Genomic DNA, 24,436 nt, shown 5'->3' on the forward strand with positions numbered 1-24,436 from the left:
TACTGAACTCACCATTATTTTACAAAATGGAAACCATATGGTTCCTGGCTATCCTTGTGATCTTTGCTCCAGGGATTGTTTCTGATAAGAGTAATTACAATCTGAGGAATAATGAAAATTGTCAGACTATATGATGCAAATCTACTAACTATTCCAAATCGTTTTTGCCCAACACAATTTAACTGTGGAATGAACTACCTATAATGGCGAAAAATACTTCCTCTGTTGGACCATGAATCAATGAAACCATAAGTTAATACCAACATAATGTTCGATCTACAAACAGTGACAGATATAATCGTTTCATCTCCGGTAATGCTTCTTGCACCTGCTCACAAGGCCCAGAGGATGTATTCCACTATTTTTTCATGTGTCCTAAATATGATATCATGTTTCTATGTTCAGTAGAACAGTGTTGGCTCAGTGGGTAATTGAGTGACAACTGAACTGAGCTCATTGAAACTGACTCTAACGGGCCAGCAACCCAAGCGCAATATTTAAACTGGATTACATGTACTTCGAATTACCTGACCGGACAAGTGGGACGACCCCCCATGACATGCTACCCAAGCTAATCTTGTCTTCTCAATAATCTCTGTTCTACAATCAGTTAATCTGTACAATAATTGGGTTAATTACTCAGGTACTGTACACAATGCCTGGAAATATCAGACAATGTACACAATGACAGTGAATCAGATTATGTACACATTGACTGGTTATTTCAGTCATTTTACGTATTGCCTGATTGTAGATATTGGCTGTAACATATACCTACATATCTACAAAGTGTAAATGAAATTCAAATTCAATGCCTAATTCCAAGCCTGGAGCTGAGCCTCTTGCCAAATCATTCCAGACTTGAGTGATACTCATTTTTCAATAAAATCTGAAGGATTTGGCCAACAGACTAATGAGCTCTGATACATTGTCACTTTTTTTCCAACAGAATTCATAAAAATGGTAACATTTACGAGAAAAACATCCTGGGTTGGCCAATTTCAGGGTGTTATTGAATACTTGAAACACAGGAATTCATTTGGAACCGACGACATCAGCCTTTTCAACCAATCAGATTACTGAACATGGTGATATTCGGTTTACAAACTGAATCAACACAACAAAACATGCAATCAATTGTTTGTTAGTTTATTTGATCTGACACTTTAACAACACTAATGGTAAGCAACTGACGCTGAGATTCATGTAGATACTGAGTAAATACATGTATATATATACAAGGTAAAACAAGTCAGCAAAACAAAACCTCCATTCAACACACACAGACCTTAATACAGACATGTTTATAAATTGAATCAGGAAATAGTAAGTCCAGTCTGTTGACAGTTTTCAACAATGAAACTGATGGAAGACAACCCATTGAGGTGGATTCAGTCGGAAAAACACCTCTCTATCTGAGAAAAGTTGAAAAATCTTGAACGTGTGAGCCAAACAAGTTGTGCATTGAAATGTTCTGGTACTTTAAGGTAGGCTACAAGAAGATTTATCTACAGTAATTCAATTGTTTTTCGAAGTCATTTGTCTTTACTCACTTATAATACAGGTATTGTTGATTACTGATGTGTCTTCACCCACACAATTTATATACTGTAATACTCCGAATCTGGCATTCCACAATTGTACATACAAATATTAGTGAGTGAGGTTTTTTGCCACTTTTAGCAATATTACGACGGGACAGCAGAAACAGGCTCCACATGTTTTAACCATTTGTGGAATCAAACCTGGGTGTTTAACATGAGGAGTGGACTCTTTAAGCACTTGGCCATCCCACTGCCCCCATAAAAATATTGTAATACATACCGACAAAAACAACAGAAACTTCTTTCTGGGAAACATTATCTTCTGCAATGATGCAGATGATCGTTGTTTGAACTTTGAATTTATTGTTACTTGATGCTATGGTAGGACCGATGAGAACTGAGTAATTTCCAACTTCATTGTAGAATTGGAGATCTGATTCATGGTGAATCCTGGATTTAAACCAGGGATCAGTGGACCCTGGTAGACAAAGGGAGATAACTATGTTCACAAGTTCACAGTGTGATAATAGGGTGTATACAACACTTAACTTTCAAAAGCAAACTTATGAAATTCCATTTCATTTTTCTCCCTTTGTCATAACAACAAAACAAATTTTGCGCTAATAAATTCCAATATAAGACATAATTATTCCATTCATGATTATCACAAAAACTCCTTCTGATACACATTCTTTGTCATCTAACAACATCTAAGTGTGTCTTTCAGTCATTCTTGAATATATGCCATGCAATCATCAAACTCCTCAGTCTTACAAAATGCTAATCAACAGTCCTTTCAAAATGCAATGCAACAAAAACATAAAGTGATGAGTGTGTGAGTGATTATTTTATAACATGTCATATACTGAATAAGCAATCTTGTTCATGCATGTTCAGACAGGCTGATTAAATTTCAATTGTTATAAACTGGTTCCACTGATGGTACACAAAATACCTTCTGGCTGGAAGCCAAAACATGGCGCCAAAATATGTGGTACAAATCTTTAGTTATCCAGTCATAGGTGCATAGGTGTAACATGCAGTGACAGTTCAAAATGAAAAATAAAACCCACCCTAAACCCAAAGGAACATACTTTCACATTAAGAGAAGAAAAAAGCACAAAACAGCTCTTTCCAAAAGGAACTGCAAACTCTTCTTAATGTTTCTGTGTATTCCATTTCAGTGTCGCTTTCTGACAGTAATTTGGAAAAAAAAGAATGAGATAGCATGTTCCAACTTCACAAAGAAGTAACTACAGTCATCCCTTGCCATAACGTAGGTCTTGGGGTCCAAGAAAGACCCCCCGCGTTATAGTACTTATTACATAATGTGGAACAGCAGCAAAGTGAAAATCATGTTTTCCAAGGACTGCTATTTTGTGTATTGTGCCAAGTCAAAAATATATTGTATCACTGAAGGTGAAAATTAACAAACTTTGAAAATGAAAACATATATATGTACCGGAAACTTGCAAGAAAAATCACTACAGCAACTGTCAACAGTTTTAATAAATAAAATTGGGATTGAATTTAATCAAATACTAGTAAAATATGGCTTCTGACACCATATGTTCTCGGATGACTGTGTTTCAATGTGCTAGAGCGTGGTGTGTTGCATCACAGCAAACATCGTAAGTACTCCTCGTAACTCGACTGACAGCATAAGTTACTACTACGATGTTGGTATGATTATTATTGAGAAAACCCTGCATGTTTTAAGCATCTGAAACACAATGGATATGTATGTTAAACACTGTCAGTTGCCATCTGCATTGAATTTCACTAGTTTACATAATTTATAAGAGCGCAACAGTGGATTTGTTGACGAACTATTTTCATTTTCGTGAAAGGGTGTGATCGCAGTTCAACTTTTTTTTATCGAAATCCGTACTATCACAAACTGCATTATTGCGAGGGATGACTGTACATGGAATTATGAATGGAAACAAAGAACCACTTTGTCGACAGGTTGAATGAATGCGATTGATACACAATTCCTGGTTTAAAAGATACAATGCTGGAATGATCAAAGTAACCATGGAAACTCAGAAAATGACTGGATGTTATTCTTTGAAACTAGGGAAATGAAGTTTCATCATAATTGTGGCTGTGTACAGATTGGAAATATCAATATGCAAGTATTCTTTACACTAAAGAAAATTCACAACATCAATGTGGTCGGTTTGAAACATCTGCAGTTAGTGCTCCATGTAATGTGAACAAACAATTGCATGATAATCCACACAAGCATATTATTTTGGATAATTTTCATAAGATGAAAAGAAGACATTCATACATATTAGGTTTACATTAACATTCAAATTCCAGTTGGGTGGAATCTACAACAACATAACACTTCAAAACTGATCAGCTTTTCTCTAAATTTATATTTTCATTGAGAAGCAAATGGATAGTGACAAGCAGCAAATACAGATTACTCTGAACACAGGCAATGATATCTTCATCAGAGTCCACTTGCACAAAGCGATCTTAGCGTGATGTCTATCTTAAGCCTATGTTGGGGAATAGGAGTTATAGCTAAGATCCCTTTGGGCAAGTATGCCCTGGATGACGGTTCAAGCATAGTTGTAATATGACTGATAAATTAATTTACCCATCGAAGAACTGCTATTTGCAAATTTTCAAATCCTACCATAACACAGTAAAATGTGGGTTAATCTATCCTTCAGGCTAACAACCTGCAATCCAACCCTGGTTAAACCATCTCTTTCAACCAGATTTATCATAGTCAATCCACCCCTTCATGTAAACAAATGTATATTTACTGTGTTGCACTGCCCCTTGGTCAACCAGCTCTGTAGCACACGGAATTCTGAGAGGGAGCTACCTTTGCCGTCAGCTGTATCATGTTCAACCCCTCAAGCCATCCACATTTCTCTTACCCCTCATGGAACCATCCCACCCCAACAAACAAGCCCCATCCCACCCCCCAAAATAAACCCTCGCCACCTTCATCCCATCCCCTTTTCAGGAATCTTAGTTCCATGGTCATGCTGTCTCCCACCCCACCTTCTCAGCACCCCATATCAAATCCCCTTGTCACTAGGGACCCCATCTACATGTTCCCCTAACTACCCCAAACAGCTGGCTGGTCACCCAACACTCCAGGGATGAGCTCTGTGGCCATGCCCCTTTCCTAACCCCAGGCAGCTGGTTCTATGGTCACCCAACAAAGGAAGTCGGGACTTAAACAAAGTGAGGAAAACATATTCACTGTATCGAGCACTGAGGGAGGGGTTCTACTAAGTTGACAGCTTAAAGTTTTGACGCTGAAGTACTTGATGCTCTACATCTGAATATAGATGCAAAACAAAAGCGTCATGACTTCATCAAGCATTATCTGTCACTGATCACAGGGATGTACTTGTATCACTATCAAATCAATCTTTCTTCACTGGTAGCTATAGCAACAGATACACACCTATACCATCCCATACTTGCAATTGTTGGCATGGTGATACATATTGATCGCATAAATAGCAGACTTTGCATGCAATGTTAGCAAATAAATACACTTTCTCAGACTTGGAACAATTTGGTTTGGCACAAATATTCTATCACCTATTATGCCTTATTTGTCTGTAGAATACCCAAGGGGAGACAGCTGATCAGGATTCAGTCACCGTCTGACAAGCTGAATCTTCAGTAACCCTTTCTTTAAGAATACGATCTCCTGAAGTTGTGCAGACCTCGAGGATCTCACGGAGGGCTTTGTTCTCGGTCTGCAGTTGTTTCACCTGTTCCTGTTCTTTGCTCACGGAATCATCATCAATCTTTACAGCCTTGTGCATCACAGCAGCCATTTCATCAATTTTGTCCAGCAGTTGCACAACTTCCTCCTGGACAAGGAAAAAGATGACTCTGCCTTCAACATACTTAACATAACATTTGCGCAGAATCATAAACATTATGGTAGACCTCACAATATGAGAAGAGACTGGGTTCTGTCTAGATAAAAAGCTTACACATCATGCTGGGGAAGAGGTTATAGTTTGCAAATGCAAATTACCATTGCTTTGCAAATGATCACTTCTGAAACAAGGTCGTTGACTGCAAAACTAAATCTGATTACAGCTAATCACAAACCAAGAACACTTGCACCATAAAAGGGCTGTATTAGAACAAGTTACTTGGGAAGATATGGTAGACCTCACAGTATGAGAAGTAATAAAAGCCTGAAATATTGCTGTAACATTTAAAGTTTTGGGTCATCATTATGTACAACCAATCAGGGTAATTGTCAGGAGAAACAAATTAGTTTGGGATTCATTGAATACTGTCCTCATTTATCAACTGAATGACATCTATCTAATTTGAATGACATGAATCTGAAAAATCGATCAGAGTACCTTTTTGTGTCTAAACAAGATTAAATTCAGGGTATTGATTTGGTTCAGGGTATTCATAAAAACATGGACAACATAACTATGAATACCGCAGGGTGGAGAAATTCATTTTTATTACAGTATTCAGAGCATGCCTTCTAATTATTTGCCCATTTCTTCCACATGCTCAGAAATGGCTTCATGAAATCGTTCGGAAAACAAGGGAAATATCTGTTGAATGGCATCATACATGACTGATTCAAAATACAATACTCTATTTCATCTATTTGAGAGAGGATCATTAGAATTATCTTACCTCACACATAAATGTTGTTTTCTGATTGGCTAGTGCTCATCTTTTATTTTAAATAAATCCCACTTACAAGCCCTTCAGGGTCAGGGAACATAAACAAACGTTGAGGATACTTCAGCCCATGCCCCACTGGGAACAGTGAACAACTCATAATATTCTTAAATGTACACTGAAATTAATAGAAAATTAGAATCCGACGTTTATGTTACTGTAAGGTAAGATAACAAGACATTTCTTACTTTTGAGTTATCTCCTTTCTGCGAGATAAGCTTCTCGACTCTGTTACTCTGAATGAGCTGCATGATCTGCTCCCTGTACTTCTGCATGATGAGCTCAAGAGCTGACTGGTGCTCCTCTAGGGACATCTGCAGTTCTCTATTCTCATGCTGCAACTCCCGAATCTGTCGGTTCTCCTGTGCAATGCCCAGCACCAAGGCTGAGCGAGGCCGGTGTTTGGCTATCTCATTCAGCTCTGTTATGTCATCTTGGTACTGGAGAATGTTGAGAGGAGGTATGAATTGCTAGATCAGCATGATCAACGATATATAGCAAAGGTAAGGGAGGATCCTTCTATTAACCATCTGAACTTATCCTCAGGATTTCAGAATGCAGTTCGGAGGACATAATACACATTTTCTGTAACAAGATACACCTCACACTTTCTAAACATGAAGCAGAGTTACAAGTCTAAATAGCTGCAGTAAATTAATCAATTACCCCTTCCCAGGACTATGCCCTAAAATTGTGAATCAGTGCTGCTTTAAATTCATTTGGCAAGGAAAGTTCTATCATCCTTCAAACTTCTGATTTCAAATCTGCAGACATTCTCTTCCCACAGGGGTTACACATGTCATATCTTCCTATGTAACCTTTGTACTAATATGGCTTTATTCCCATTTCTCATAAAATCCCCCAGCACCAAAAAATCGAAACATGAATTATCTCCCTTCCTTCCATCCGATCATGTTACATCGACTTGGATCCACCATGGAATTAGTTGATCAACATGCGAGGTATAGATTCGGTATTTCATGTTTAGCTGACATTGATAAACAGAAACTAGCACAATATAAAGTGCAGGAATTAACTGACAAGACGTTTTTGTTGATGAGACACTAAGACATTTAATGGATAGTTTGTTGTTTGTCAAAGGCAGGGATAAAGATGTCCTTGATCTGCGATTACAAGACAGGGTTCTATCTAGTTATAAAGTTTACACATCATGCTGGGGAAGAGGTCATACTTTGCAAATGCAAATTACTGTGGCTTCCCAGATGATCACTTTTGAAACAACGTCACTGATTGCAAAACTAAATCTGATTACAGCCAATCATGAACCAAGAACACTCGCACCATAAAAGGGCTGTATTAGAACAGGTTACTTGGGAAGATATGACAAGAGTAATCTCTGTGGCAAGAGAATGATCTGCTGGTATGTGTCAATTTTGCAAACGAGAAGATCCTGGATGGAATATTCAACAGGTTCAAAGCTTACCTGTTTCATGGCATCTACTCGTTTATTCAATGCCTGGGCATTGGCAATGAGGAGATCAGCTGATGAGTCATGTTCCTTGAGGCGACTGATGAGGTAACTGGCATCACTCAATAGTTTCTCAACTGTCAAGGCCATCCTGAAATAATAACACACAATCCAGAAATTCAGAGTCAAATGAGAACATTTCAGTGCAACATGGAGTACCTTCAGCATAGATTGAGTGAATGAGTGAGTTTAGTTTTATGCCCCACTCAACAATATTCCAGCTATATGGCGGCGGTCTGTAAATAATCGAGTCTGGACCAGACAATCCAGTGATCAATAACATAAGCATCGGTATGCAAAATTGGGAACCGATGGCATGTGTTAACCAAGTCAACGAGCCTGACCACCCAATCCCGTTAGTCGCCTCTTCTCACAAGCATAGTCGCCTTTTATGGCAAGCATGGGTTGTTGGAGGCCTATTCTACTCGGGACCTTCAGAGGTCTTCAGAATAGAATAACAACAGGGCTACACATCCATAGAGACAAATATACAGCTACAACACGATACATTTTCAGATTTTCAAAGAGTTTCTTGGTTGTTGTTTTTAAAGAACTGTATCACATGTTCAAGACTCCAGGCATATGTGTTCATTACCTGTCAGCAGGAGTCATTCAAGTTATGCATTATGTTTTGGTCAGGCTCTCTACTTAATATTTAATCACATATGACAAGATAAGAACGCACTTAGCTAGTTTTCTTAGCTCTGATTTTGTAGTTACTCGGTGACACCACCTGAAGTTGCATGTTTGCTACTGAGTCATACTCTGATCCAAATGTACAAAAGGGTTATTTTTTTGTGGTCAAACATTCCTTAAGCACTGTATCAAACACATTCAACATGCTATAGCGTTTGTGGTCTAGTAAGACTAAGAGCACTGCTGTCACGTACCCACAAACTTTCAGAAAGGCAGTTGCCTGACAGTTCTCTGCAGCCTATGGCCTATGAATTGGTGATGTTATTTCAGAATTGGTTAAAGTGTTAGCGTCTCTCATCTGGATACACTTCAGTATGGTATTGCAATTAATAACACACCACTCTCTAATCCACTGATCAAACTGTAACCTGTTAAAATATCTTTGATATCACGAACAGAATACTATACTTTCAGTGCATGAAGATATTCAGTTTAGTCACAAATGTGACAAACCAGTCCATAGTATTCTACCCTAACAACACCATCCATGCACGAAAGGTTGCTAGGGGCTAATTAAAGTGCTGAATTCTAATGGGTTCATTGAAACATCTAAACAATATGCACCTTTATGGGTCGCTCTCAATCAACACTGGAGGTAAATTTACAAGTCCAGAACTTTTATGCCTTTAATTTGTAAATTCCCTTCCCTCTGTAAACATTGTTGACATGACTTTAACCAAAATGACACCATAATGTAAAGCTTGACTGAAATATTCTGAAAGCACAACCCAATGTTGACACAGTAACATCGCTAAATCAAAGGCATTTCCAGAAGATAATCCGCACTCATACACTCTTGAAAGTTAATAGACCTGTCCCAAAGATTTCTGTCGTTATTTCTTGCGAGACTAAGCAGCCTAATTGTTATCACAACTATTTGCAACACCTGACAAACAACAAACCTGTTGAGAAAATTGACAGTCTCGATATAGCCGGAAGTTAATGAAAACCAGTTCCAATCGCAAAGAGTTCCACAAGGGAAGTAACTCTTTGTCGCCCGGAGTGTTGTCGAACAAATTTCAGGTTCACGAGACGCCGAAAGCATACTTTAATCCAGATTCTCACGGTACAATAGTATAGGCAACAAAATGTTGGACAATCAGTTTGCGAGTTAAATTTACCGGAGGAAACGTTAGACCGTTCACACAAAATGTAGACTAGTACACATTTTGTGCTTTAAGGACAATTTCCAAGCAGCCATTGCACATTTCACAAACATTTCTTCATGGCACAGTTTCACACGTTCATTCAACCATCAAACAATCTAGGCACTAAATTCATTAAATCCATTCCAGTCATTCATTTGTTTGTTTTACATTTCAAAAAGCCAAACCGCATGAGAATTCAAATATGAAGTTTGTGTAAATGTTTATTGTGAACAAGAAGAAAAGGGATCTCGTGGAGATGCATGCAGAAAAAGAAACAAATAAATAAATAAATAAATAATGAAAAAACAAACAAACAAACAAACAAAACAAAAAAAACCCCCTAAAACAACAGTGAACGATAGTGAATTTACCAAGTACCTAGAGACCACAAACATGAACCCACCCCCTGGAACCACTGTCCTGCAGACTGCAGTGATGGGGTGACTGTCCGCCTGCCTTTGCAGTGATCCAGTGCTAGTTTTTTCAACGTTTTTTTTTTCATTTTAGGACAAAAAATCCTCACAGAGTTGGTATGATGGTTTGATTATGATCATCGTTTCACTGAGTATGCCATGTTTAACAGTTTCCGAGTTAGACTTCAATTCACCGTCCTCTTTGAGCCAAACGGACTATAATAAACAGTCAAACAATGTATATAGCCTAACACAAGCCTAGAAAAGTTTCTTAGAAATGATAGAACTAAGAGTGTCATCATAATGGTTATTATCACACTTCACGCCTAGTTGTCGCTTTGTGATTGGCTGACCGTTTTTTTTTTTTTTTTTTTTGTTTGTTTTTTGTTTTTGTTTTTTGTTGTTGTTTTTGTTATTTTCAATGTACCCCGCTTACAAGTGAGTAACTTTTTCTATGTACCCCGCTGGGAATGCCGAACTCATTTGGTACTTCGTTGCAGTAATGCTTTATCTCGAATTACAATAAATCACGGAAATTACCGATATTTTGCGAATGCGATGGAGGGAAGATTTGGTTTTCTTGGCAAATTCTAGCAATAGCTGCAAAAGGGTTTGTAGCCTTGCTTCAAACAATTCAAAGTTAACACAGGGAACATAAACAAACATCGAGGATACATCAACCCATGTTCACCTCCTGGCCAGTGATCAACTTGTATTGTGTGTGTGTGCTAAAAAGTGATTACATAGGTTTATTATCCTGGGAAGGTGGGGGCAGAGATACAATCAATGCCTTATCTGTCTGTCCTCTGCCGACCACCATGGACGAACAAACTGAATCTGCTTTCATCTGTGAAGAGAAACCGAGACCACTGGCCATGTCTGCTCCATCTCAAACGCGCTTGCTTGTAACGTGGTGTTAGTGGTGGACGAAATGCAAGTCCTCTACATCAGAGACCGACTGCCTTTAAACGTCGACGAGCGGTGCTCCTGGATATCCTTACATTGTTAACATTGAGGTGTTCTGTTGGAAGATCTGCTGCGTTAAGGAATCGGTATCATACTTACGTTAATCATGCGCCTATCATCTAAGACTGCTGACTAGTTTGAATTCTTGAAATCTCTGCCACAGTCTACCAGCAGCACCCTGACTCACATAAAAGCTGATAGCAACCTATCGCTGAGTTTGACCAGGCCTATGGTCTGACCCTAGTCTCTCTCGCAGTCCCTGAACCACTACAGACAAGTCACCCATAAAAGGGCAATATCCACACCTACACCCGTCATTCATGTTGCTCTGTCGGGTACATCTGAAATTGGACGTAATATTTAATGTGCTGAACGAGTTTTCTCTTCTCGCTCAGCTTGATGAGAGGTTTGATGTGTCGTTTGTGACATCTCACTGCATCAAAAACTAGCAATAAGAAGATCGTCGGAGCGACACGTATCTGTTTTATTGACATCATCGAATATAGCTTGTGGCGTTGGTTTCAGGTCACGCCACTTTGTCCACACTGCAAAGCTGGGCCCGTTTCACGAGGCTGTCGTAGCGTTACGATTGTCGTAAGTCTGTGTTACGGAGCTTAGACTTTCGAACCTCTCTTAGACTTACGATAGTCGTAAGTTAATGTTAATGTATGGCACTCTTAGCGCTAAGATAGTCGTAAGTTAATGTTAATGTATGGCACTCTTATCGCTAAGATAGTCGTAAGTTAATGTTAATGTATGGCACTCTTAGCGCTAAGATAGTCGTAAGTTAATGTTAATGTATGGCACTCTTAGCGCTAAGATAGTCGTAAGTTAATGTTAATGTATGGCACTCTTAGCGCTAAGATAGCCGTAAGTTAATGTTAATGTATGGCACTCTTAGCGCTAAGATAGTCGTAAGTTAATGTTAATGTATGGCACTCTTATCGCTAAGATAGTCGTAAGTTAATGTTAATGTATGGCACTCTTATCGCTAAGATAGTCGTAAGTTAATGTTAATGTATGGCACTCTTATCGCTAAGATAGTCGTAAGTTAATGTTAATGTATGGCACGACAGTCGCGGCACTACGATGGTTTCGTGAAACGAGCCCAGGGCGTTCTTTCACAAAACACTAAGGTGATCATAAGTCACTAAGGTAACCTTAGTCCAATGTTAAAAAATGGGAGTTAAGGTCAACCTTAGTAAAGGTAGCTTCGTGAAAGGTGCCCCTGGATCCTTCACATGGCTCTTTAACATGCTCTACACAAAGGGAAGTAGCACAATCGCCTTGGCGTTTACCTCTATGCGTTAATTACACAGCCACATACTGGGTTAGTTTCTATTTTAATAATTCCTTGATCATCATAATGATCTGGAATTAACCCTTATCAGGCCAAGTGGGTATTTTTGGACCCGAAGTGGCATAAATCATGTAATAACTGCAAAACCGTTGGATGATGAAATGTCATATTCCAGGTATTCCTCAAGTTTCTTGACGGTTACATGCCAATGAAATCTAAATATAGTTATTCTTTCCGAAAAAGAAAATATTTTGAAAATTAAATCTTTAACCCACTAAGTGCCAAGCCGGGCCTATTAGGCCCGGTCACCCCCCTCTTTCTCATGGTGCCTATGGCAAAAATAGAGAAGAGAGAAGTACTGTGGACCAAATCATATGGTATTCCTTTGATCAGAGCTGCAATGTCCCGAAGCAGATTTAAAGAACTTGTAATATTTTTTCGGTTTGACGATAAATGCACCAGGTCAGCCAGAAAAGAAAAAGACAAGTTTGCCCCATTCCGTGATGTTTGGGAGAAATTCCACTCCTGTCTTGGCCGCCACTATATTCCAGGCACAAATCTGACCGTTGATGAGCAGCTGGTTCCCTTCAGAGGGAGGTGTTCTTTCATCCAGTATATGCCTATGAAACCAGACAAATATGGCATAAAGCTCTTTTGGATTGTGGATTCTGACAGTTTCTACCCTCTGAAATGCATCCCATATGTTGGAAAAGAAGGTCATAACAGACAAGTTGGACTAGGCAGACAAATCACTTTGGACTTGTGTCGTCCATTCTTCCAGTCAAATAGGAACATCACTGCAGACAACTTTTTTGTTCATCTTGCAAAGGAGTTGCTCTCCAATGGACTGACACTTGTTGGAACTGTTCGACAAAACAAGCGCTTCCTTCCAACGGATTTTACTGCAAAGACTGGCAGGCAGCTCCATGACTCTACTTTTGGGTTCAATGACAAGACAACAATTGTCTCGTATCAGTGTAAGAAGAGGAAGTGTGTGACAGTGCTCAGTACCATGCACAGTGACAAAGAGGTGGACCAGTCCGCCAAGAAGAAGCCAGAAATAATTCTCTTCTATAATGCCCAAAAAGGGGGAGTTGACACTATGGATCATATGACCCACAAGTATACTACCAAACGCAAGACAAAGCGTTGGCCACGTGTCATGTTCTTCAACATGCTTGACATTGCAGGACTAGCAGCATATGTCATCTGGAAGACGAAGTATCCAGCATGGAAGGTGTCAAACAATGATCGAAGACGTGCATATCTACAGGCTGTTGCTGAAGACCTGATACGTCCACAGATTGAAAGACGAAGGGCAAACCCAGTTGGTCTATCAAGAGATATACAACAGGACATGCGATGTGTCCTCCCTGATGGAGCACCTCAAGATACTGAAGAGGACCCCGTGAAGCGTCGACGATGTTGCATCTGTGACAGCAAGAAGGATAGGAAGACCAAGTTGGTGTGCAGCGAATGTTACCGCAATGTGTGCAAGGAGCACAGTTCTTCCACAATTGTGTGTGATGACTGTAAAGAGTGAGCGACGTTGTGGACTGATGACATAAGTGCGATTACTATCGCTCACTGCACTCTGTAACACTGCATTAGTTTAAATTTCCAGAAGTCTTTGAACGGTGTTTGAGACAAATGTTGCCATGTAAAACCCCTGTTCAGTTACATGCTATACATAAACAAATAAATCATTTCAAGTTTCAAGTTGTTTTATTTCTTCTGTTGATACATGATCTACCTTAGTAGGGTTTAGAGGTAGGTTTTCTGCACAGTGCACATGATGCTGGAGGAGAACGCCACTGATGTGCCACCATCTGCGTCAAGGTCAGGTGTCGAGAGCTCTGGAATAGAGAAAAGTACAAAATTACAAAGACAATAAAATAAAAACTTAGTACTGACCGAAATGTTGCTTGAAAAACGGATACAAAATGTCACATGTATCAAATGGCCATACCTTGTCATCACTATACTGTGCATCATATGTACCAGCAGACGGATCTGGGAAACGCTCTCGAACAACAGATCTGATCTCCTCAGGGTACACAAGAGTAGTGCCTGGTTCCGCTATCTTTCCCCCATACTGAAACATATAACATCATCTTGAATAAGTCATTTACCAATTATGAACCAATGGGTGGTTTTCAAAAAATTAAATAATTAATACTTACGATCAGCTGTCCATACATAGCTCTGTACACAGCTTTGCGACTGTCACCATGGTGCAGCAAAACATGTATGAATCCCTGAGAAGCAGTAAGACTGAAAGAGCAATTGAGAATGAACATCAGACATGACAACAATGTTGAGACACAGTTATTAGTAGCTGATACTATTTATTCATAATGTCATTTTCCATTTTAATCAGCATTGTATTTGTTAATATTCATGGTTTAACTTTGAAAATTACCCCAAGATCGGGAAAATACACAAGCATTTATGTCTTGTATATGAAGACAGAAAAATTAAGATTTGAAATCTGAAAGTTCAGTTTTTAATAAAATCCACCATTAAAATACAACTAAACGTATTTTCGAAAATCATTTCATCACAAAAGATAACAGCTATTCTCACCCATTTGCCTTCAGATGCCTCTTCAGGGTTTCCATGATGTCTACAGTGTTGGTATCACAACAAAGGAAGGGGGATGGCTGGGCCTCTAAGGCCCGGCTTGGCACTTTATGGGGTATAAAAAGCTTGGCCTGATAAGGGTTAATGTTTATTGAACGTAACCCGATTACATGCCAAGATTCACTAGAAGAAGCAACGGTGAACCTTCATCTAATTTTGTAAAATTTCAGTAATAACATTTATCTGAAAAATAGGTGACTTGATGCAATTGTTAGAGTATGGATCAATGTGTATGATGTGGCTTACAAGATGGAGGAGTGTGGTGATGGTTAAAGCGTCCACTCGTCACGCAGAAGACCTGGGTTCAATTGTCTATGTGTGAAGCCTATTTCTGGTGTCCCTCGCAGAGATGTTGCTGGAACATTGGTAAAGGCGGCATAAATCCATACTCATTACAACATCGAATACGTGAGCATTTTCTAGGCTGATTCGTCATCCATGATGTGAGAACCCCTTTTTTCACATATAAACATTAAACCTGTCTGTTCATGTGCACATCAATGTACATGTCTTTACAAGAACCAATCATTATGATACCTTATGATATCAGAGGCACATCTTTGCCAAGGCCATCAGCGTGGCGTCTGTTCATTTTGAGATCTTTAAAACTCTTCAAGACTAGCATGTCACTTTCCCGACTGCTAGATCCCATGCAAATGGAGTGAGTGAGAGAGTGAGAGAGTGAGTGAGAGAGTGAGTGACAGAGTGATTGCGGTATTACACCGCTATAAACTATACACCAACAATATCACAACGGGGCACACGAGAAACTGGCTCCAGGTAGTCAGGTTCACAGACTTGGTTGAGACATGTCATTGTATCCCAATTACGTAGATCGATGTTCATGCTGATCACTGGATTGTCTGGTCAAGTCTGGATTACACACAGACCGCCGCCATATAGCTGAAATATTCAGCGTAAAACTAACCTCCCTCATTGTTGATCTGAGGCACATTCGTCGAGTGGAAGACAATAAGTTATCATCGCTGTCATGTGACCACCTGTTTTTGGTTCTCTGAACAAAAGAAAACCCTTAAGTTTCTTAATGTATAAACTTACGCACAGGTAAATTAATAACAAAAACAATCTGAATCGTTACATCTTCGAGTCTATGAAGAAGTCATTGCAACGGCAATGTAACATACAAATGACGATCGTTGTGATTTTATTATATCAACATAAACTGCTGGAATTGATTACATAGATTTAAATAAACTTTTGTAGATATGTTATATGGATCGAATTTGCTTATGATTTCATTTATTTGGGGAGCGTAATATCACATTTTGAAGTCTGTATACGAATAATGAATTACTAATGAAGTTTTACGTCGCTTTTATCAAGAGTCCAGCAATGTCAGGGCGGTGATTACCCGAAATAGGCTTCACAGACTGTACCAATGTGGGGAGTAGAACCAGGGTCTTCGGCGTGGCGAGCAAACGCTTTAACCACCCACCACCCTTGATGACAGATATAGCACTGATTGCCATTGCAGTAATGTAATATTATTACTTATCTTCCGCTTGAAGCTGGACAGTTCTGAATATTGTACATGACATTAGGAACCTCTTGCAATCAGAAGGTGAAGGTCATCTAGATGTTCATGTAAAATCGATGGATTGATGGGATAAGAATAAGAATTCTTGTCATTCTTTAACATTTGTTGTATTTTAGAAATAGGAAACAGGTATATTATAATTCTAATAGACCAATACATATATTTCGTATTGGTGCAACTGCCAGGTTTTGAACGGTTTTGAAAAACAGATTTAAACAGCTCTGCGTCACGTAATCAGGTGACTTAACGAGTGTGCCGAGCGCCGAGAGGATCTTACCAGATGTCATCGATGTCAAATTACCACTCGAAAAGAGTTTTGTTGTGTACGAGCTCTAATTCAGCGTTAACACGTGGACGCATTCTGTGTTAATTGGGAGTAAGACGAAACCAAACCATCAGCTGATGCTAACAAGAAGAAGAAGAAAGAAGCAATGTAAAGATGCTCATGGATGAGCATGTCTCCATCCAGGCATGGGCCCAGGCCTACCAAGAAAATGGACCGGAAGGCTTGGGGCATTCTTGCATTCCCAAACACGCACATTCTACCTGATGGCTCCTCAGTCTATTAGGATGCCTCTGAAGTCAAGCTGAAAATGGAACATACTCCGGAACAGAGCGATCAGACACAAAGCCCCGGTGTTAGACATTGAGGAGATAAGCCTCAGACATTCTTGTCATTCTAGCAAATCCGAAAATCAAAATGGTGCCACTCTGCCTCTAGTACTGCTAAGCAACTCAGCGGTGAGTCAAGGTCAAGGTGACACTGCTCTGGATCGGGCATTCGTGACCAACTCGTGTTATTCCGGAACAAACCGAATAGCGACTCGTGCCCTCTCGAATGATTTCATATTGGCATAGGTACATCTGAACCACTTCAAACAGGAACGATAACTCTAAACCTCCTTGATACACCTAAAGGAAGGAGAACAACATATTTCTTAAAGACATGTTCTGACGTGATTATCACCACATGTTCACCTTGCACTCCCAATTATGCTTCTGAAAAGGGTTTAATAATTTCAAATGGGATTTGATTCACTGACAAAAAAACGAAAACATGATTCTTATTCAACCTTCACATTAGACAGCACATTTCTGTTAGCAATGTTCTTACTACTTTCAATATGACGACTCATATTTTTATGATTTTTTAAAAATAATAACATAATGCCACAAACGATCAAGTGGGGGACGAAACCTTCTTGGAGGTTACGGAAAGAGGCGAGTGGTGACGAATGTGCTTCGGGGTCACAAGAAAAGATTCTTTCTTGGTTACGTTATGAGGAGAGGGCCACCTCTAACATCTAACAATTCTCTCATCTTACCAAAGCACGTGATCACAGGTGCCCTGTGTCAACTCGCCCTACAATAGATCTTACTCAAGACAGCATGGCTGTGCATCAGTGCCATATCCTTGCTGATATTCTGAGAAGAGAGGCTCTTGTCACCTTCCACAGTTGCTGATACTGTGAGGAGAGAGACTCTTGTCACCTTCAACACTTGCTGATACTGTGAGGAGAGAGACTCTTGTCACCTTCCACAGTTGCTGATACTGAGAGAGACTCTTGTCACTTTCAACAGTTGCTGATACTCTGAGGAGAGAGACTCTTGTCACCTTCAACACTTGCTGATACTGTGAGGAGAAAGACTCTTGTCACCTCCAACACTTGCTGATACTGTGAAGAGAGAGACTCTTGTCTCCTTCCACAGTTGCTGATACTGAGAGAGAGTCTAGTCACTTTCAACAGTTGCTGATACTGTGAGGAGAGAGACTCTTGTTACTTTCAACAGTTGCTGATACTGTGAGGAGAGAGACTCTTGTCACCTCCAACACTTGCTGATACTGTGAGGAGAGAGACTCTTGTCACCTTCCACAGTTGCTGATACTGAGAGAGAGTTTAGTCACTTTCACCAGTTGCTGATACCGAGAGAGACTTTTGTTACTTTAAACAGTTGCTGATACTGTGAGGAGAGAGACTCTTGTCACCTTCAACAGTTGCTGATACTGTGAGGAGAGAGACTCTTGTCACTTACAACAGTTGCTGATACCGAGAGAGACTCTTGTCACTTTCAACAGTTGCTGATACTGAGAGAGAGTCTAGTCACTTTCAACAGTTGCTGATACTGAGAGAGACTCTTGTCACTTTCAACAGTTGCTGATACTGAGAGAGAGTCTAGTCACTTTCAACAGTTGCTGATACTGAGAGAGACTCTTGTCACTTTCAACAGTTGCTGATACTGAGAGAGAGTCTAGTCACTTTCAACAGTTGCTGATACTGAGAGAGACTCTTGTCACTTTCAACAGTTGCTGATACCGAGAGAGAGTCTAGTCACTTTCAACAGTTGCTGATACTGTGAGGAGAGAGACTCGTGTCACCTGCAACAGTTCCGTCACGCAGCAGAAGCCGATGGCCACCATGTGTGTCCAGGGCCCACTTGCACAAAGCGATCTTAGCGCTACAACTACCTTAAGCCTATGTTGGAGAATGGGAGTTACAATCATTGTAGCCCTAAGATTGCTTTGTGCAAGTGGGCCCTGGAACTTACTACCTTCTCCACAACTCACGATTAGGTCTTGTACTGTAACACACGTTATATTTCGGATTAAACGTTCTCAATTAAACCCGTTAAAACTGATCTTCAACAACCCATGTTTCTCGTAAAGGCGACGAACGGATCGGGTGTCTGGCTCGTTGACTTAGTTGACCTATGTGATTGTATCCTCCATGCGCGTAGATCAATGCTCATGTTGTTGATCACTGGATTGCCTGGTTCAGACTCCATTATTTACAGACAGCCGCTGGAATAGTGCGGCGTAAAACTAAACCCACTCGCTCTTTCAAGTAGTTTGGTTGAGTCCTCTGCGAGTGTGGATTCGAAATCCGGGTCGGACTCAGTCCACCAAAACTACTACAATCTGTACTTTACTGAGAAAGTGTGAACCCAAGTAGTTTCAGTGTTACATTTGACCTCTTTCTAAAGGACATTGTGTATTCACAACTGCTCTGTGTCAGGGGCCAAACAAAACAGGCTGGAAAATGGGAATTCAGTTTAAGAAGGAACAAAATCAAATGTTGAATTTTAGGACTTACAGCGCTTTTCTTTCAGGAATATAAATACCAACAGGAGGGAAACATCACATTCAATCATTTGCCCAAATCGAGGTAGAGGAATATGTTATATCGATGTATCATCGCCACAAACGTGTTCGTTATAAACGTATTTCACTGCATTCATGCAGTGGTACTACAGTACATCCGCGACTTAAAATACAAATTATTTGAGTTCACTCTCAATGCACTTGAATGCACGACACACGTAAGGTCGAAACAATGGTGAAAAACATTTGTGGCAATATTCCAACATGTTCACTATAGTCAAATAAGCAAAATGTTTCAACAAATACATTTATTTGTAACCTTTTATACTTTTACTGACCACGAATTTCAGTTCGTAATAAGTGGTTCGTTATAAGCATTCCTAAACAATACAGCGAGTGGCAGGTAAATATGCAGTTCGTTATATCCGTGTTCGGTATAAAGATAGTTAATTGTACTCTTAAAGTGTCTCTGCTTTGCATCTTGAAGGACGCGCTTTGCACATGGTTTGCATCCATTCTCAATTTGAAAGTAGGACACGTGGTCTTGCTTCAAGTAGAATCCAGAACAGGTCATAAAAATGGTACAAATCACTAGTGACTACTTTTCAATGTCTGTAACATTTCGACATGTTCAAAATAAACACAACTAAATGTTTGAAGTAATACAGCATTTGAGCCTTTTACGTTGTAAATAATGACCTTAAATAGTCATGTGTGCCGCCAAGATTATGAACTATGTAATTATAAACGTTTTCAAAGAAATCCTGTTTGTATAATTTGGGGGATTCCATATTCATAAGTTTGTAAAATAAACCCCAAAATGCATCTGAAAACAGAAAACACAGCGATCAACCTTGTGTGATTGCTGATAATTACGTCTATTCACCATCATCGGTGCCATGGTAGCCATTGTTTTAGACGGTAATTCTCAGACACTGCTTTTCCAAATGATGTGATTCGAGTGATTTTTGTAATCCAGTTCTGAGAATAGCATTGAGATGTCAATGTCCTTATACAAAAGCCGTATTTGTTCACACACCCTCCTTCTGCACTTGAATGCTAAAGATGGCCGTGTATATACTTCTCAACTTTTGATAAGGCTGCTAATGTGCTGATACATAAACCGTAACTGTACACAGCTCCTCCTACTGCACTTACATACCGTTTGACTCAGAAACGGACCGATGAATTGCAAATTTTATCATTGTACAAAATTGCCACATAAATATAATTAGTACACATGTTTATCATTAGTATTACCCAACAACTTTTTTGATATTTGAAAAAAATCTTGTTTAAGAAACGATCATCACTGAAAACGCGGGGTGAAACGGAACAGCCAGTCGTGGTAGGGGACATCTCAAAATCTATTCAGAGAGACCTGTCAGTTCCTCGTCTGTCGTAGTGTCATAGTCACTACTTGAAGGGATGACACGTGGTGACCACAGTTGCCTGCTGTAAGCCATAGCCGAGACCAGTAACCTTGTTCAATGACGTTAACTACCTTGTCCACACAGTCCTGCCAAGTTTCAGTCGTGATTTTGTTAAGGGAACCCAAACCTATCCATCACGTACTGTAATCTAACAGTTGTGTTTGATCTGGCAACATCTTTGAGAAAATCCCATATCATTTCAATGGGGTTAAGGTCAGAGCGATAGGGTGGAAGTCGCAAAATATCATGACCCTTACTTTTTGTGTAACTGTCAACTTTGTAGAAAGGTTCACCTTTCTGGGAGTTTATGATCTCATATAGGTGAGGCTTCGTTGCCTTTGAAGGCCGTGCGATCTGAAATTTGTCGAGCCATGATATCATACTGTCGGGGTCCTGCACGCTGTGGTATGGGGTATTGTCCATTACCATAAAAGACTTCTCTGAGAGAGCGGGTACCAACTTGCGTTTAACCCAATCGAGGAAAACCGCACCATTCATCTCGGAATGGTAGTCTCTGTTATGTGTGGACTTTGCCCTGAATACCAAGTCGCAGCCTGGGAGAAAGCTTTTGCTGGAGCAACCAGCATGGAGAATGATTACTCTCTCTCCTTTCCCTAGAGGCAGATTTCTACGTGACATGACAACAAATGGGATGGATCAAGCAGCTGAGCTTTCTACATGACCCCTTATCCCCCTCCCTCCCTCCCCCCATTTTTCATCAGGTATGTTTATCCAGCGCACGAAGAGATAGTGGCTGTTCCGTTTCTGCGGTTTCACCCCGCCGCGACAGATAACAACTTTTGCGTTTTCAATGATGGCAATTTCTTAAACAACTTTTTGGTGGATTAAAAATCAGAAATGGGTCCCACACCATGTGCCCGGAGAATCGAACCCGGAACTTCGCTTTAACCTCGAGCAAGGCTACCACACCGTCCCTGAATAGTATGGAGAGTGATTAAACTACGTTCATACCATGCGTCACTACTGGCCCCTTTCCGTCATTCGCTGCTCGACTTGTTCCGGAATAACACGAGTTGGTCACGAATGTTTTCTATGCTCAACCAAAGAAACCTACCAGAACAAGACCAGAAGGTTAGACATGAAGACATCATGATTTACGATGAGACCGGATAATGATCATACGTCCTTGTTAGGGATTACGGGATATAAATGGTTACTGTTTGTAAGATGCGACTTAATGGATCGTGAGATCAGATCCCCTGACTTGACTGATTCGAGTCCTACTGCCCTAATAGTTCTTCAGGTTACTGAAGAGTATATTGGTCCACCCAACGCTAACTGTTTATGTGAGGTGACTTAATTTTTCTCATGAGTTGGTTGAAGTATGTCATCGTATCTCATATGGACCGTTCTCATATTGTCAGTCACTGGATTGTGTGGCTCAGACTCGATAATTTACAGACCGCAGTCATATAGCCTGAATATCGCTGGGTGACTCGTTAAACAACAAAGTTCTAGAGTTCTCAAAACACGTCATGCTGAGTCCGACCCATATCAATAGCTCGCAACAAAAACTGAATTGTCAGAACCAGATTATTTACACACAGCTGTCATATTGCTGGAACATTGCTGGGGATATGATATGACATTTAGCAATCACATCAGCGCAGGTAATTCGTCATGCCAGCATGTCTCCCATGGCAAGCAACTGACAGGATCACATGCGGCTTTAATAAGGTGGGTTGTCGCTTCGAGATTCAATTAACTGCAGTCCAGTCTTCATGAGTAGCGTAACTTTACACTGAAATCAGACAATGCGTCTGTTTTCTGAATGTCAGTTACAAATTAGAGAAATTAAATGACAATTTCACTAGCTGTTTCAATCTTAGTGTATCCCGTTAACGAATGCAACGCGAATTGTTGACGCATTAATGCAAAACACCATCGGCAGAAATGGTTGTTACATTTAGACTTGTATAGTAAGCAGAGATCATCCTTGCTCATTGGTATATATTTCTGGGGTTTTATTGGCCTTGAGATTTAACACTCATGTGATCGACGTGGCAATGTCCATGAACGATACGAGTATGTTCGACTTACAGTATTGCTACAAACAATTGCTTTCAACACCTGGTCACAGGAGTTTTCTACAATAGGAGGGCAATCCGTTGTTATTTGTCAAGTAGTGATTATTGGGATGACAGGTGCCACTGTAAGGGCTGGACGTGCTGACCTGTTTTTGGTAAACACCTGGTGTCATAGATAATTTTCAACAACAGGTACTTATAGATTTTCATCGCAATATCAGGTCTGGTTTTTCGTGTACGTTGCCGTTATCTTGATAGTCCGAGTAGCTCAATATGCTACACTGGTCAAATGGTACAATGGGCGATGGTGCAGCCTAGTAGTTAAAGCGTCCGCTCGTCACGACAAAGACACGGGTTCGATTCCCAACATGGGAACAATCTGTGAAATCCTTTTCTGTGTTCCCTGCCGTGACATGCTGGAATGTTGCTAAAAGTGACCTAAAACAATACTCACTCGAATGGGCAAATAGAAATCTTTTACACCATAAATTCTAAATTTTCTTTGCTCATATTCACAGAAGGTTCTGTACACTACTGGGGCGGTGGGGTAGCCTAGTGGTTAAAGCGTTCGCTAGTCACACTGAAGACCTGGGTTCGATTCCCCATATGAATAGAGTGTTGAAGCCCATTGCTTGTATTCCCCGTCGTGATATGGCTGAAATATTGCTAAAAGCGGGGTAAAACCAGTTTCACTCACACTTTTCAAATGGAAAAAGAGAAGGCTTTTATATCATGGTTTTTCAGTTAGGTTTGCCCATGTTCACAGTTTTCTGTCCAGTAGATCATGTACACACCTATCAACAAACAACAAAAAGTCCTTGGATATATTAATTATGCACTGTTAACGAGACATGTACAACTCACTCTTATCACGTGTCTTCCATTTAAGACGATAATCCTAATCTCTGTAACTATCTGATTGGTTGATCTTTTGTCAGATAACAACTGTAACTATCTAAACAGTTAATCTATTCATAGTTAACTTAATGTTTAACTATCTGAACAGTTAATCTATTCATAGTTAACTTAATGTTTAACTATCTGAACGGTTAACCTATGTATAGTTAACCTGGTATTTTAACCATCGGAACAGTTCGTCTTTTAACAGGTAGCTTTAATTTGATGTATGTAACTATCAAAACATTTTATCGGCTGTCATTTAACCAAGACTCTCTGACTAGCTCTCCTGAACTATTTGAGAGACATTCTAGAAGTTGTAAGCAAGATGAAGTCTTTATGTTCGATCAACTTATATTTTGTACAAAAGCGACGCCTCGGTATAGATACTTCTACCGTTTGCGACGCCTCGGTATAGATACTTCTACCGTTCTCAAGCAACGCGTCGCTCCTGTATGTGTTTGTAATTTTCTTGAGCAACTGATTTCACG

General features: G+C 39.9%; 2 protein-coding genes across 2 annotated transcripts; both read right to left on the minus strand.

Moving 5' to 3' along the window:
- Positions 1-1,133: 1,133 nt before the first annotated feature.
- Positions 1,134-7,833, minus strand: LOC137261878 (FGFR1 oncogene partner 2 homolog). Its single transcript, XM_067799685.1, has 3 exons — positions 7,699-7,833; positions 6,443-6,694; positions 1,134-5,404 (listed from the first exon to the last, which is right to left on the minus strand). Exons 1-3 carry the CDS (start codon positions 7,831-7,833, stop codon positions 5,174-5,176), a joined length of 618 nt encoding a protein of 205 aa, XP_067655786.1. The 3' UTR covers positions 1,134-5,173.
- Positions 7,834-14,016: 6,183 nt separating this feature from the next.
- On the minus strand, positions 14,017-14,887 carry LOC137261942 (uncharacterized). The gene is made up of 4 exons (XM_067799762.1): positions 14,853-14,887; positions 14,450-14,540; positions 14,236-14,361; positions 14,017-14,122 (listed from the first exon to the last, which is right to left on the minus strand). Exons 1-4 carry the CDS (start codon positions 14,885-14,887, stop codon positions 14,021-14,023), a joined length of 354 nt encoding a protein of 117 aa, XP_067655863.1. The 3' UTR covers positions 14,017-14,020.
- Between the last annotated feature and the right edge of the window lie 9,549 nt (positions 14,888-24,436).

The sequence above is a fragment of the Haliotis asinina genome, chromosome 14 (genome assembly GCF_037392515.1).
Source record: "Haliotis asinina isolate JCU_RB_2024 chromosome 14, JCU_Hal_asi_v2, whole genome shotgun sequence".
Classification (NCBI taxonomy): domain Eukaryota; kingdom Metazoa; phylum Mollusca; class Gastropoda; order Lepetellida; family Haliotidae; genus Haliotis; species Haliotis asinina.